The sequence below is a fragment of the Bemisia tabaci genome, chromosome 4 (genome assembly GCF_918797505.1).
Source record: "Bemisia tabaci chromosome 4, PGI_BMITA_v3".
In the NCBI taxonomy this organism is placed as follows: Eukaryota; Metazoa; Arthropoda; class Insecta; order Hemiptera; family Aleyrodidae; genus Bemisia; species Bemisia tabaci.
In genome coordinates this window covers 22,929,547-22,943,721 of record NC_092796.1, presented here as the reverse complement: position 1 = coordinate 22,943,721, position 14,175 = coordinate 22,929,547, and the positions used below count along the sequence as shown (strand labels likewise).

The window sequence follows — 14,175 nt, the reverse complement described above, 5'->3', positions numbered from 1 at the left end:
TCCTAAACTAGCATGCGTACTTAATCAGGTGTTCCACGAAGTCAACAGTATGTATTTATGTGAGCTATTTTATGTCATTTTTTCGTTGAATTATTAGGAGGTTTAAAAGATGAAATTATCAACCAAAAAGAAACTTTAAATTCTTCCTTTCAAATATTTTTCTGGATACATTTTGCTGGTTTTAGGGCGTCAAAGGGCAGAAAGTTGCGGCTGAAGTGACAAAATTTCATAATTTTCAAATTGAGCAAATTTAGAAAAAAATGGTTGAGTGCATTGATATGCTGTGAATGTCTTGCTACCAATCCGTGCTTGATTCAAGTGAGCATCGGCAAAATAGCTGCCTTTGCAATTGGCTAAAACAGAAAATTTGACTCCTCATAAATTTTTTTTTTTTTTTTTTCAGGCTGCTTGTCATAAAGATAATAGTATCTCAAAGTTGGCTGTTTCCTCCATGCATGACATAATAACGGCCTTACTCAATGAAAATGTTGAGCTTCCTCATTTCCATTTTAATGAGTCTCTTTTCAAACCGTATGAAAACCTGCTGTGTTTAGAGCTTTGTGATGTTGATGTACAAGATCAGGTATGTGTTGAAACCCTTTTGTCTATATCTCTAACAGATTAACTGCTCGTGTCTCAGAATTTTGTTTTGTTGTTGGATCTCCAAGATCAGCATAAAAAAGTTTACTGAAGTTTTTATGTCAAATACTAACGGAGAAAAGATCCTTTGGAAAAAATAGTAGAAAATGGCATCCGTTCTAGTTTATATTGTGACTTTGACCATCTTACTTCCATCAAAATATGAATTAGAAACAAAATATATACATAAATCAAAATTGCAATTTTTTCCTTGCTTGCATCACTGATAATACCAAAGTGATCATGTTACGTATTAGTTTTGTGGACTAAATTGTCCGTACTGTTTTTCCAAGAGAGATATCTCTGTTGTCATTGGCTATAAAGGTTCCAAGTTCTGCCAAATCTCCTTTATCAGAATTTCCATGGAGAATGATATAAGTAGGTGGCCATTTCCGTTCAGTTAAAAACTGTGACTTGCACCGATACAATATGGCGTCTATATTTCTGGAAAATCAGAAATTTAAATTATTGAAAATGGAACGTAATATCCGTTGCACTAGTGTAATTACAAGTAAAACATCATGTCAAACACTTCTTTGGTATAACTTTTTTCCCATAAACCATACTATTTGCGAAAATCTATGACTGAGATGTGTTTTCTCTTTTCAGATTGTTAGTTGTTTGAGTGAGTGTGTTGAAGCCAATAGAGGTGAAATTCGATCAGGTTGGAGGCCTCTATTTGGTGCTTTGCGAGGAGCCTACAGCTCTCCTCTAGATATTTTTGCTGTCTTCCTAAACTCCGATAACTCCTTAGTTTTTGCAAATGCCGCAGTAGACTGCATTTTGTGTCTTCTGAAACATGTTCGGGGAAATGGTATGTTTCATCGTAAGTCTTCAAGTTTTTGTTTCTTTATCACTCGCGTAAACTAAACACTCTGCTCCTTTTTTGAGTTTCGAATTAAATGAAACTTCGTTTGAGTTCAACTTTCAGACAAGTGCCATACTTTTTAACAAATGGAATTGTTTTGATAATGTCTTGCATGGTTACATATTGGATTTAAAATAAGTACGGTGCTGTTCGATTGAAATTTCTCTGTTTTCTTTTTTTTTTTAGTAGAATTACGAGGGATATCCCCATGAGATGTAGTAATGAATGAAAGACTCTGTTCCTCCTTGTATTTTAGATAAATATATTCTTGTCAGGTTTTGAATGTATAAGGTTTTTTCTCTCAAGACTTTCATCTTTTTAGACATTTAGTCAAACTGAGTAAATTTCTGAACAACTGGATTATATCAGCAACGAAAACTGAAAACACCCTGGTAACAAACTGTAAGTGTAACATTGAGGGGAAAACGCATCGTTAAACCATGTGCAATCGCCTTTTATCAATTTAACTTAAAAATTGAGCGTAGTAAAAGCTGACACATTTCAAGGTGCCTCTTTCCTTCTCAAAGAAATCTGCATCAAAATCTAATCTGAAAGAAAGGACAGGCACAGCTCTGAAACACAACAGCTTTTCATCTATTCATTTTGTGAGTTACAGCTTTTAGTTTCTATTTCACGTCGTTATATGTTTCATTCTTGCCTCAACTAGACTCGCCATTTCGATTGAGTTGAATGATGATTCCTCAGATTCTTGAAGGTGATGGAGATTTTAAGAATAGGTTTTAGAAAATGTCAGCAGTGGATATTAATTGTGTTTTATTTTATTCTTCTCTTACAGATAACAATACAAAAGAATCAGAAAAAATGTGTGATGATGCCTTAGATTACATTTCATTTTGTTCTGCAATGTTGTCTTCTCTGTACAAGATGCCAGCTTGCCCAGTCTTCCATTCATCTCATAGGTATGTAATTTCACTCATTTAAACTTCTGTTTTTAATTTTTCTTATCAGAAAAACCTCAAATACGTTGATCTTTTTTTCTCTTGTAGAATTTTTCTGTTTTCTGGTCCAGCCTTATCACAAGCTTATTTTTCTTTTTGTTCCAGAATTCAATTTTGTACCAAACTCATTGATCCTATTGTACCTGATAAAGAATTAATAAAATTTGATGTGGATGAGAAGAGCAGTGATACCTTAGAAATATCTTACAGTTGTTTGTCTTTGAATCACATCTGTGATATATCAGCTGTAGAAAAACCTAGTGGAATACTCAAAGTCTGGTCTCTTATGATAGAGGGGCTTGCAGCAAACGTGGCGACATGTCCCCCCAGTTGTCAACCTAAGACTTTAGATGTTCTGTTTCTTCTTTTAAGGCAGTTTATCACAGTTCCTGGTAAGTCAGTTATTTTGCCATTAAATTTATTTTAAGGAATAGATAATACTCGGTAATACTTGAGAAATATTTTATTATACCTTTTTTTGGTGCCTCTAAGGTACTCAAATTCTTTGGAATCAAGAAAAGTTCCTTTAAAGCATTGTACTGGAGTAGGGCTCAATTTTCAATTTTTATTGCCCAATTTTTTTTACATTTTTACTAGGAGGCAATTAAATGCACTTATGTTCTAGAATTTTGTTTTAAGCGTTTGTGAACTATCTATTTATAGGGATCTGGTATGCCCTATTGCATCTAGTGTAGTATTTTTCTAAATTTTCTTACATTTTTATTTTAGGAAAGCTGTTTGGGTTATACTGTCTGAATCATCTATTGTTACCTGCAATTCAAGACTGGCTTCGTAAACTTGATCTTTCAGAAGCTCCTTGTTTTAAACAGTATTGTGGCCTAACAACAGATATGACTGTTGAATATCTAACTCCTTTAGCTGGTAAGTGTCAAATCTGAACCAATTTTTCCCCAAAAAGGTTTAACTTGGTGCATAACTATTTTTTATCTATTTTAAAATTTCTAAATGAATTCATGGTGATTTTAGGACAGTGGACAAAAGGTAGGGTACTGTCAGCATTTTTTTATGACCTATCATAAATATGAAGGGTCAAAGTGAAATTCAAAAGCCAACAAGAAAGGCTAGTGTTGATTTATCAATGATAAAAAATCAACATCGATTGTGTACAGTATCCTTCTTTGTTGGGCTTAATTCTTCAATTATGCCTATAAAAATGCTTCACAGCTTATCTAAAATACAAATGCTATCAAGTGTGAAATTCAAAGATTTAATAGTTCGCAAGAACGATCTTCTGGTATGCTTCTGTATCATTGCCTTTTTTTGAAAAATGTAGGTAGCTGTGCTGAGGGCCATTAGAGCATGGGTGCAGGATATCCAACCTGCTCAAGCCTCAGAAAAAAACTAGTTTGGTTCCTAACAAGTCCCAGATGACGCTCCCAAATGATAATTTATGTGTCCGAATAACTCTACAAAATTTAGAATTATTATCTTCATTTTTTAAATCTTTCAAACAATTTCTTTGAAAGTAGAAAGTGCCTAGTCTTTAAATTCTATGCTGTCCCCCTTCAATTTCCTGTAAGTGTTTAATGGTAGTTAGATTTCTCTCTACTATTCTGGGTGGTAATTTTTCTCTTTTGTTATTAAAGAATACTGCGTTATTCTATTTTTTCCCTTCTGATAGGATCGTCAATCTTTCCCACATCAATTGTTATATTTTATTATTTCCTGTGTTTCCTCTTTAGGTTCAGAAGAACATATTCCTGAAAACTCATTACTTCTCAAGCAGTTAATTCTAGTCATGATAGAGTGCATTGCATCTCCAGTAGAGCCAATTGCTCGACTTGGGTGTGCTTGTCTCAGGTATGTGTGCCTACATTTGGATTTTATGGTGGAGGAAGTTCAGAATTAGTGTCAGAAAATGATCTCTTCTTTTCTTACCCCGTTAAATTTTACAAGCAAGTACCTCAAAAAACCAATACTAATTTTAGGCAAGGGGCTGTTTGTTAAATATGTAATGCTAAATCTCAGATTCTTCAACCCCCTCCCCCTTCCTCACTGTTATGTTCTTGTGAAGTAAATCTCTATCCTTTACCGTGTAAAAACAAAATGGAATAATGCTCTCCCCCCCTGAGAACTGCCCAATTTGTCTCGGCATTTACAGGACGATATTTCAGCCCTGCATGTTGTGGCACACATAATTACGAGGCCTAGCTGAAAAGAAAATCCTCCAAGCTCATAACTTGAGAATCATTAAAGATTTTGGCAAAAACTAAAAATCGTCTAAAAGAAGATGTAATTACCTTCCTGTATTGGATTGAAAATTGATAAATTTTTGACACTGAAGTGTTGCCAAACTTCAGACGTGTTCTCTTTGAAATGTCGAAGGAGTGTATTGCGATGGACAGATAAGGCTGTCATACCTCACAGGTGCAGCTGATACTGAAATACCTGAAAATATCAATTTAGGCGAATATTGCGAGAGATTGCCACTGTTAAAATCCAGGGTTCGAAGAATACAACCAGCATGCACAAAGTTATTGTTACAACATGATGATGCCCGACCCCGTTGCAGCCGTCAAACGTCTTTCAATGATTGGATTCAGAGACCATTCCTCATCCTCTGTACAGTCCTGACTTGGCACTGTGTAATTTTTAGGTCATTCCCAACCTGAAAAAGAGACCTTGAAGGCACTCAATTCTAATCAGACGCTGAAGTCAAAGCTGCAGTTGCAAATTGGATTCAAAATCAACCCCATCGATTTTTTTTCAACGAGATTTTAACAATTCGTTGGACGCTGACAGAAATGGGTTGAAGTTAATGGAGAGTACATGGAAAAATAACTGTAAATTTTGTTTGGCACTCGATGATTCTCTTGAATACGGTGTACTATTTTTTCGTACTTTGTTTGTTTGGTTTTTCTTAAATTCGTCCAATTTTAGCGAGGCATTATTATAACTTGCCATCCATTTCTAGGTGGCGGTAGCCACCCTAGCCCAATCCTAAAAAACTTCCCCTATAAAGTTGACGACTTGGTGGCTGCTGCCCAACTAGATATACATGGAGAAACTCAATCGGGCTTGCCTGCACGGTTTGCGGTCCATTTAGCTCTCCTGCTAATTAAGTCGAAGAGTGAACCCCCAAAACCCTATAGTATTTGGGTATGTTCAGCTCTACTCGCAATGTCCTCGTCTTTTAAAGTTACAATTTTTCCTCAACATTTAGGAGAGAACATGTCAGAAGTTCGGCTGGTGATGCTGTAATATTAAATATTGCATACTGATAGACCATCAGAAAGGTAATTAGGAATATTTTCAGAATATTTTAAGTTTTTGCCAACCTCTTTAGTTGTTCTCAAGTTATGAGCTTGGAGCAGTTACTTTTCAGCCGGGCCCTTGTACCTTAAAATAAAAATTTTACCAGTTGCGGGTACCCCTATTTTGTTTAGAATAGAAGATTTCAGGCATGACACTAATTTTCTTTGATTCAAATGTAGTGTTTTTGCTATTGGTTTTTTTATTTTTTGATAATTTTTCTCTCTTCATGTTGCATGAATTTTATCAGCGTTTCTTAAATTAATTTTTTCTCTCCTAATGTTTCAAATTCAAGTCATTATTTTCCATGTTACTTTTTCCTTCCGTAAACTTTACCGTGTCTAGATACGCCACCATAGAAGAGATCTAAACATTTCATACAGATTTTTATTATGAAATGCTAATTTCTGTCTCTGCCCGAGTTTTTCTCTCTTCCTCACCCCTCTCCCAAACCTTCTTTCCAGATTTCATCAGGCTATTTTTGGTCGCTCCCAGCTGATCACATCATCGCGGAATACTTTAATTACGTCAGGGAGGAACCTGTTAATGACGTCATCGGGGCATCTATTGTTGACTTCACAGACACCTGTTGATGACATACCGATGCACCCGTGCATTTTTAGATAACGAAGTGAATTTCAGGAAAAGTCAAGAAATGTTGCAATCCAACTAAACTTTCACTCTTTATTTTTAACCCTTGCCTCAACAATAGTGACAAAGTTGGTATCAACAGTTTTTAGATTAAAGTGGACTCCTAGGCAGATCCCGATACTTCGAACGAAGGGACGGAGAGGGGGGCGGTCTGGGGGGCTCCCTCCAGCAATTTCTCGAAATTTTAAAGCATCTAACATGCAGTTTGCGTCAATGTCGTCATGAACAATTACCAAATATAAGCGTCTTTTTCCCTCTTTTCCCTCCTTTTTTTCGGGCGAACGGGTACGCCCCCTAACACCCCCCCCCCCCCCCATTCCCCCTGAATCCGCGTAAGGGTGGACTGTCAGTGAGCGATACGGCAAGTCGACACTCGTGTATCTCGATTCCTCGAATCACGGAGTTGCGAATTCCCGGTTAATATAATTTTTCTCAGTAAAAATTGCTAATGGAGATGTTGCATGTGTGAGGAATTTGCGATTTGACTGTTGAATCTCATGTAAAAATTCGCGAGAAACACGATGGTGCCACTGGTTTTCTCTGAAATCAACTTCCAAGCTCAAAGAAAGCTCTCAAGTTGAGGCCACAATGAAGGGGATATCCCACCCTACCCTGAAAGTCCACGTCTACAGCAAGACAAACTCTCCATGCAAAGATAGGGAGCAAACACATTGACAAGGCTGCCACTTTATTTGGGGACTCCAAAACTGAAAACACGGCAACCTTGCTGATGTATTTGCTCCCTATCTTTGCATGGAGAGTTAGTCTTGATGTAGAGGTGAACTCTCAGGGTAGGGTGGGATATTCCCTCCATTTTGGCCTCAACTTAAGAGCTTTTTTTGAGCTTGGGAGTTAATTTAGAGAAAACCAGTGGCCACATCGTGTTTCTCGAACTTTTACACAAGAATCAACAGTCAAATCGCAAATTCCTCACACATGCAACGTCTCCATTCCCGGTTAAATTAATTTTTCTCATTAAAAATTGCTAATTGTTTGTGTTTTCCTCTATCCTTCGTTAACTCTGTGGACATTTCATTCAGTATCGTTCAGTTTTTCTTTCTTTCCAAAAAAAAAAAAAAATAATAAATAAATAAATAATAAAACATTTTTTACGAAACGCGAAGATTTTCAAACATTGAAAAAGTCTTTTTCGTCTTGGGCCATATACTGTAGAGCCAGATAGGACTTTGCAGCAGCCGCGCTCTGCACACCGCAGAAAAGCCCCGCTGCACATTGTAAGCGACTTAGACATTTCGGGCCGCAAGACGGATCACTTTAATGACACGACCTCATCAGCTCATAGCAAACCATCCGCGTTTTTAAGTAGATTTTTAACTTGAGCGCTCCTCTTTTACGAGCGGGGCTTTTAGTGTCGTATTTTAGTGCTCCGGCCGTAAATCAGCGTGCATAAATATCGAAGCCAGAGAGTCACGTCCTTTTGCCAGTTGCTCTAATTGAATGAAATTTGCAATCGACGCGACGCCGAGTCGTATACGCTTAAGTGAAAAATCTCACCGCAGCAGCGCTGCCAGACCGAGCGGAAAATTCGAAGACGCACGCACGTCTCGAAACCACCGCGGCTCGAAACCTTGAGAGCTCTCAGGGAAATTTTAGTTGAGGAGCTTTCAACAGGATGTCTAGCATCAGAATTTTCCCGATTCTATCAGGATTTGAGATCAATCTGGATTTAATCGCGATTTCATCAGAATCTGAGGAAAAATCGCTCTGGGAAAAAAAAAAAAAAAAAAAAAAAAAAAACACATTGGATCTAGAGTCCTGACCTTTAAAAACATCGACAAGAAAAAATACTCTTGATTCAATCGGAGTTTTGCTTAAATCAAGAACCAAGCTTCTTAATTTGAGCGGATTTCCTTTTGATTCAAGCATAAATCTGATTGAATCAAGAGTATTTTTTTCTTGTCAATGTTTTCAAGAGTCTGGACTCTAGATCCAATGTGTGGTTTTTTTTTTTTTTTTTTTTTTTTTCCAGTGCGGTCGTAAAATCAGTATTTGAGAAAAGTCGGTCGTTTGATCGGATTTGTATGCTTTCACCTACGCTTATGCAAAAATTTAATTTTTTCCGCAAAATATCAGAATTTGATCTGGATCTGGAAAAATTATGGAATCAGGATTTAGCAGTGAAAAATCAGAAAAAATCAGGATTTTCCAAGAGACAAAAAACTAGGCACCCTGTTCAAGGAGCTCTTAAAACTTTGGCTTTATACTCGCTCGTTGCGTTGGTAGATCCATTTTCGTGTCATGGAGCCCACCAACTGACTCCTTTGGATAACAGGGCTCCTAGCGACCAACGGGCTGATTATTGAAATCGATAGAAAGAGCTCTAGACAAAGAAGACTAAAGAGATATGGAGGGATCCTATTGGTGGAAGTGGGTGTTTGCGATGGACAAAGGAGGTACATAATTGACGAACTAACGGCAACCCACGAGAGCCCCTATAGTTAGTCCATCATTTTCTCCTTTAGTCTATAGAAGCCACTCATTTTAACCGATAGGATCGCTCAATACTCTCTACGTCTTCTTTATCTATAAATTTCAACAGTCAGCCCGCAGGAAGACTTAGATAAAATAATTCAGCGAGAAACCCCCGGAGCAGGGTATATCTACCATTAATAAAATCCGGAAAATATGAGAAGAATCGGTCATTGATCTGAAAATTCTTCGTGCTTCAAGCACTTTTCAGTTAGTTCATTCTATTCACTAAATATGTTGATATTTTAAATTAGACAAGAAATGTCAGTTTATCCTCGCAAAAAATCGGGTTTTTTTTTTAAAAAAAAAGCGAGAAATATCAGGAAAATCTAATATGAAATTTTGGTAGGCGCTCCGTAAAAATTCAGGGATGTCGGTACTTCATAATACCGCGCGGTGAAAATGTCAAGTGTGGCTGCCGTCATGGTTTTTATTTTAAATCCTATCCTCTCTAACCCAAAGCGAACTTACGAAAATTTTTAGAAAAACACGTGCTGTATTTAGTGTTCAGAAGATTAATAAGTCTAAAGAGAGTTCGAGTCCCGAAGACTTCAAAATTTTCCGACGAAATGTCCTCCCTGACGCTTCCTCTCCAGCGAAACGGAATATCAGAGAAGAAATCGTGTCCAAAAATGCAGGGAAAAAACGAATTGTGAGGAAATGGTATGATTAAATTCGGATTTTTTTTCTTGCTTGACTTTTCTCAAACTTGTAGACTTGCACGATCGTCGAAATAGTAATCAGAGTGGTACTTTTAGAACTAGCTTATGATTCACGATCAGTAATAATGTAAGTGCTCGTCATGACAAACAGCGTTCGATGTTGGATTTTATATCTCTGTCTTTAGATGGCGGGACGAAAAAACGTTTTTCTTCGTTGTACATCGAATTCTTCGCCAAGAAATATTCCCTCTCTCTAAACATTTCAACCCAAGGAGAAACCAAGAATTTCGGAGTCAGTCCTCCTCAGAAACAGGGTAATGTCAGTTAAAAGTAGTAGGTCAGGAAAAACGGAAAATGGAAAAATTTGCGTTGACGGACACGGCGAATTTTCACGTTTTAAGTCACACAGTTTAAGCTCGCCTCCTAGCAGGATCGACAAAATTTGTTGATATTTATCATACTGTATCCTCTTACAAGACAAAAAATTATCCAAATTTGTTCAGGGCCCTGAAAAAACTCGAAACTTCCAATCCTAATTTCAACGGCCACCCGGGGGTTCCTGGGCAAATATAGCTTTGATGAAAAGAAACCGAATTTATTCTGATTATTTTCCCTCATGTAGAGTTCTCCAAGGCTAAATCATGGACAAACCCCTTGCTTCCCTCAAAACTCGGTTGTAGTTTTCTGGAAGCAGCCCGGTTCCTTCAATTGAAATTGACCTTGTTGAGATACGATAACGGGGGCGTAATGTAGTGTTAGAAAGTATAGGGGCTTTAACTTGATAATATCCCCTTATTAAACATCCCTTCTTTTCTTTCTATTCATCTCTTTTTTTTTTTTGCGGATCGTTTCTACAACTCCTCTGGTTCCTCTCAAGAGAGGGGAAACCGCTCTCCTAACCTTCACCCTCATGTTGGGACGTCACCGCGTCAAAATAATATTGGCGTAGCAAGTAAAGGAAAATCAAAGAAAGTCAGAGAATGTCAGGGAAAACTAGATTTTAGTCGTATTTTTTTCGAAATGTTTGGGAATTTCGGGCCACAAAGTTGGGGATGTTTTTCTGTACAAGTAAGAAAAGAGGCACTGTTGCGGAATAAAGCTAGGGCTTACGCAGTCTGGAATATATTTCTGGTAAAGCTCGCTTGAATTTACGAAAGATAAGAAATTTCGACTTAGTAATTATTTATCTTTTCATCTTTGTTGCTAAAAACGTAGTGTGTGATCCCGTCCTTTTGTAAGTGGCTGTTTATCCGCAAGGCGGAACTAGGCCAATCAACCTAAACAAAAAAAAACGACATTTTGGCACAATTTATCAGGAAAAAACGTCATTAAAGTGGGGGGGGGGGAAATGAGGAAAATTTGAAATTTTACTCAATTCGTGATCTTAAATACATTCAGGTTCCCGTCCAGACGCAATAACGAGTAGGAAGACGGAAAGATATTTCGTGATAAGTGCAGACAACGTCGGAGCGTATGTTCGTAGCGTGTAACCACACAACCAATAAGATCGGTTTTAAAGGACGACCACAGACACTCCTAACCTGCGAAACCCTGTCCCCACACGAGTACTCGTGCTGATTGCCCGTCCCTTCCTCCCGATGACTCGTTCCATTTTCGTCGTCCTATGATCCTGTCGTAAAGTCATTTTTCTGCGTGATTGAAGAGAGCGGGGGGGGGGGGAGGATGTCGGGAGGTGTCGACGGGGTCGCGCTTTCGACTGTTGCAGGAGTTCATTCTTCGGTGCATTCGCTTCGCAGATCTTCAGTAAAACGCTATTCACTGGGGGGGGGGGGGGGGGGGGACACATTGGATCTAGAGTCCAGACTCTTAAAAACATCGACAAGAACAAGTACTCTTGATTCAATCAGAATCTAGCTTAAATTAAGAACCAAGCCTCTTAATTTAAGCGGATTTCGTTTTGATTAAGCAAAAATCCGATTGAATCAAGCGTATTTTTTCTTGTCAATGTTTTCAAGAGTCTGGACTCTAGATCCAATGTGTTTTTTTTCCAGTGTTGGCCAGGGAGGAACTCGACTTCGCGGGACGCTCTTTCTTCCAAGATAAAATTTTTTAGATATTGAACGGCGAAGACACGAAGGTTGGGTCTGAAATCGATGAGTTATATTTTCAATGGAAAGCGTCACTTGCTAACCCGAGCTGTTGTCTAAAATCGTTTTGATCTCGCAAAGCTCTGAACCACTCCCAAAACAGGGGAAACTTGTAAAACATCTTGCTTTTAATTCCGTAAAACATTAGGGCTTGAACTTACCTATAACCAAACCTGGGCAGGGTGCATTAAAAACCCTGAAGTAATTTGGGCTCTAAAACGCGCTGTGGAGGTGGCAATTTTAGGTTAATTCGGTGCAGGTAACCCTAAACTCGTAGGAAATTGGGGAAAACCCGATGAAAACCGCGAAAGTTCTGGCCATTTACATCAATGATTGTTGAGAACTGTAGGTTTTGACCGATTTTATCGTTGAATTTTACATGTTTTCCCCCTTTGGAACCCAGGAAAATTGAAGGGTTTTTCCGTGGAAATCCTTGGTTGGCTCTAGAAATATGAAACTGCAGAAGCACTATTGGGCCCCGTGGAGGTAGTGGGTCAGTGGCACCAGTCACAAGCAAACGAGACGAAATCACTGATTTTTTGGGGGGTTCTAAACTTATTTTCATAAAAAGGCGACTTATGTAAGGTTGACATAAAAAGTCGAGGAGTTACGGGAAGTTTCCATTTGCCTATACACCGTTACGTAGGCGTGTGCGCAGCTACCAAATGGCGGCCATATCTGAGGTTCAATCTACGAAGATAATAAGTCGTAACGTTCGTTATTTAGCGATATTTAACATACAATTTAATTTAAAGTACTTTTCGATGTTCGGTGTTTTTGCTTAAACCACTTCATTGCCTAGAAAATGGATGACTAGAAAGTCTGTACTCACTTGCGTCATCAACATCTTTCCAAGATGTTGGAAATCCTACCACCTCCTTTTCCTCTCCATCGCAGGATCCTCTTATGGCGGTTGGAGGTGACAATGTTGAAACTATGCAAACACACCTCGGTGTCTTAAAAAAACTTACAAAGTTCCATAATGGTTTCTGCTGAAATTTTCAATAAAAAACGACACTGTACTTCGACTGGTTGTAAATTCTCCTCTAGGATCCCTAATTGAATCGGTCTCTGTTACACAAGCGTAAGTCCGAAATCTCATGAGCCCTACCGCTCTGCGTAGTCAACGAAAGCCAGGGCTCGTGTTTTTTTTTTGGGACAAAAGTTCGGACAATTTTAACTGTAATTTGAGGTTTACTGAGGATATTTTTTTAGGAACGAAGAGCTGTTACAATGTGTCTCGAAGCGAAATGGATCCGCACTTCGCCAAAACTTCAAAGTAAAACTAGTCTTTTTCTCTCAAATTTTTTTCGATAGCTCGTTGTTCGCTCACTCCCGTTGCAAATGCACCTCTACACTGAAAAAAAAGTAGCTTGGATCAAGCATGATGATTCTTGAATTTGCCGCCAAGAAATTTTTTTTTCTTGCTTCAAGCTGACTTTTTCTTGATACAAGAAAAATAATGCTTGGGTTAAGCAAGAAAGTAGCTTATATTAACCAGAAAAATTCTTGATTTAAGAAGAAATACCTCTTGGCGGCAAATTTAAGATTCTTTTTTTTCCAGTGTGCACTTTGCATCAATACGTAATAATTTATGCCATTTTTGGCTTTGGTGTTGTGCAGGCACGTAGTCATGGAACTGGGAACGAAGATGTCGGCGGACCAGTGGGAGCTGGTGTGCGTGGGTCTTCACCGCGCCGTAACAATCTCTCTCCTCCCGGTGGCCCAGCTGAGCGCGGCCTTTTGCGCCGGCTCGCTCAGCTTTTACGGGGACTACGCCCAGGTGAAAGTCGCCGCCAGGAAGGACTCCTCCCCGCAGGAGTTTCTCAGGATGAAGCACCTCTCTCAACAGGTCAGCTCCCGAAACGCATGCTCTATCCCTCACAGAATTTTCGAGGGCGCTCCCGGTTTTCTGAGGTCCTGCATGTGAAATCAAAGTTGAAGCCCTTCACTGAATGCCTTTTTCCAAAATTTTATCTCCAAACAAAGTCTGTCCAACGTTTAGCGGAAGTCAGTGTTGTCCTCTTCCAAACGTCCCGTGGAGGCAACGCCTAAAGCTGCGGTAAAAATCAACTGTTTAACGTCAAATCGCGGCAAATCATACGTATTGAGCCGTCTCCAAGTCATCTTTTTGAAATTATTGAGAAAAAAGGGGTTTTTAAAATGGGAAGGCCAATTTGAAATAATCTACGATCCATGATCGACGCTCATTAGATGGTCTTAAGGTGATTCTATGGACGTCATATTTTGTGTCAGAACGGCTTGCGACAAATCGCATCGATTGGCTCTATTTTTTCAGCTGCTAATCATTTTTCTTCAATTTTGAGATCGCAATTCTGTTGTCAGGAGACTATGGCACTCACTTACCAATTTTAACAAAGAAATTCAACGTAATAAAGGCGTTGTTTTTTTAGAGAGAAAACATAGCATTCGACACTGATATCGAAACTGTACTCGAATGCGATATTTTCTCTCTAAAAAAACCACCCCTTTATTACGTTGAATTTCTTTGTAAAAATTGGTAA

At 38.5% G+C, this 14,175-nt stretch overlaps 1 protein-coding gene across 1 annotated transcript in view; it reads left to right on the top strand.

Moving 5' to 3' along the window:
- Positions 1 to 14,175, top strand: part of LOC109037084 (brefeldin A-inhibited guanine nucleotide-exchange protein 3) — a 43,368-nt gene that overhangs the window by 17,202 nt on the left and 11,991 nt on the right. The window contains 7 exon segments of the mRNA XM_072299524.1: positions 404 to 583; positions 1,249 to 1,453; positions 2,304 to 2,427; positions 2,572 to 2,858; positions 3,196 to 3,348; positions 4,170 to 4,287; positions 13,274 to 13,502. Of these exon segments, the coding sequence (XP_072155625.1) occupies positions 404 to 583; positions 1,249 to 1,453; positions 2,304 to 2,427; positions 2,572 to 2,858; positions 3,196 to 3,348; positions 4,170 to 4,287; positions 13,274 to 13,502 (1,296 nt within the window).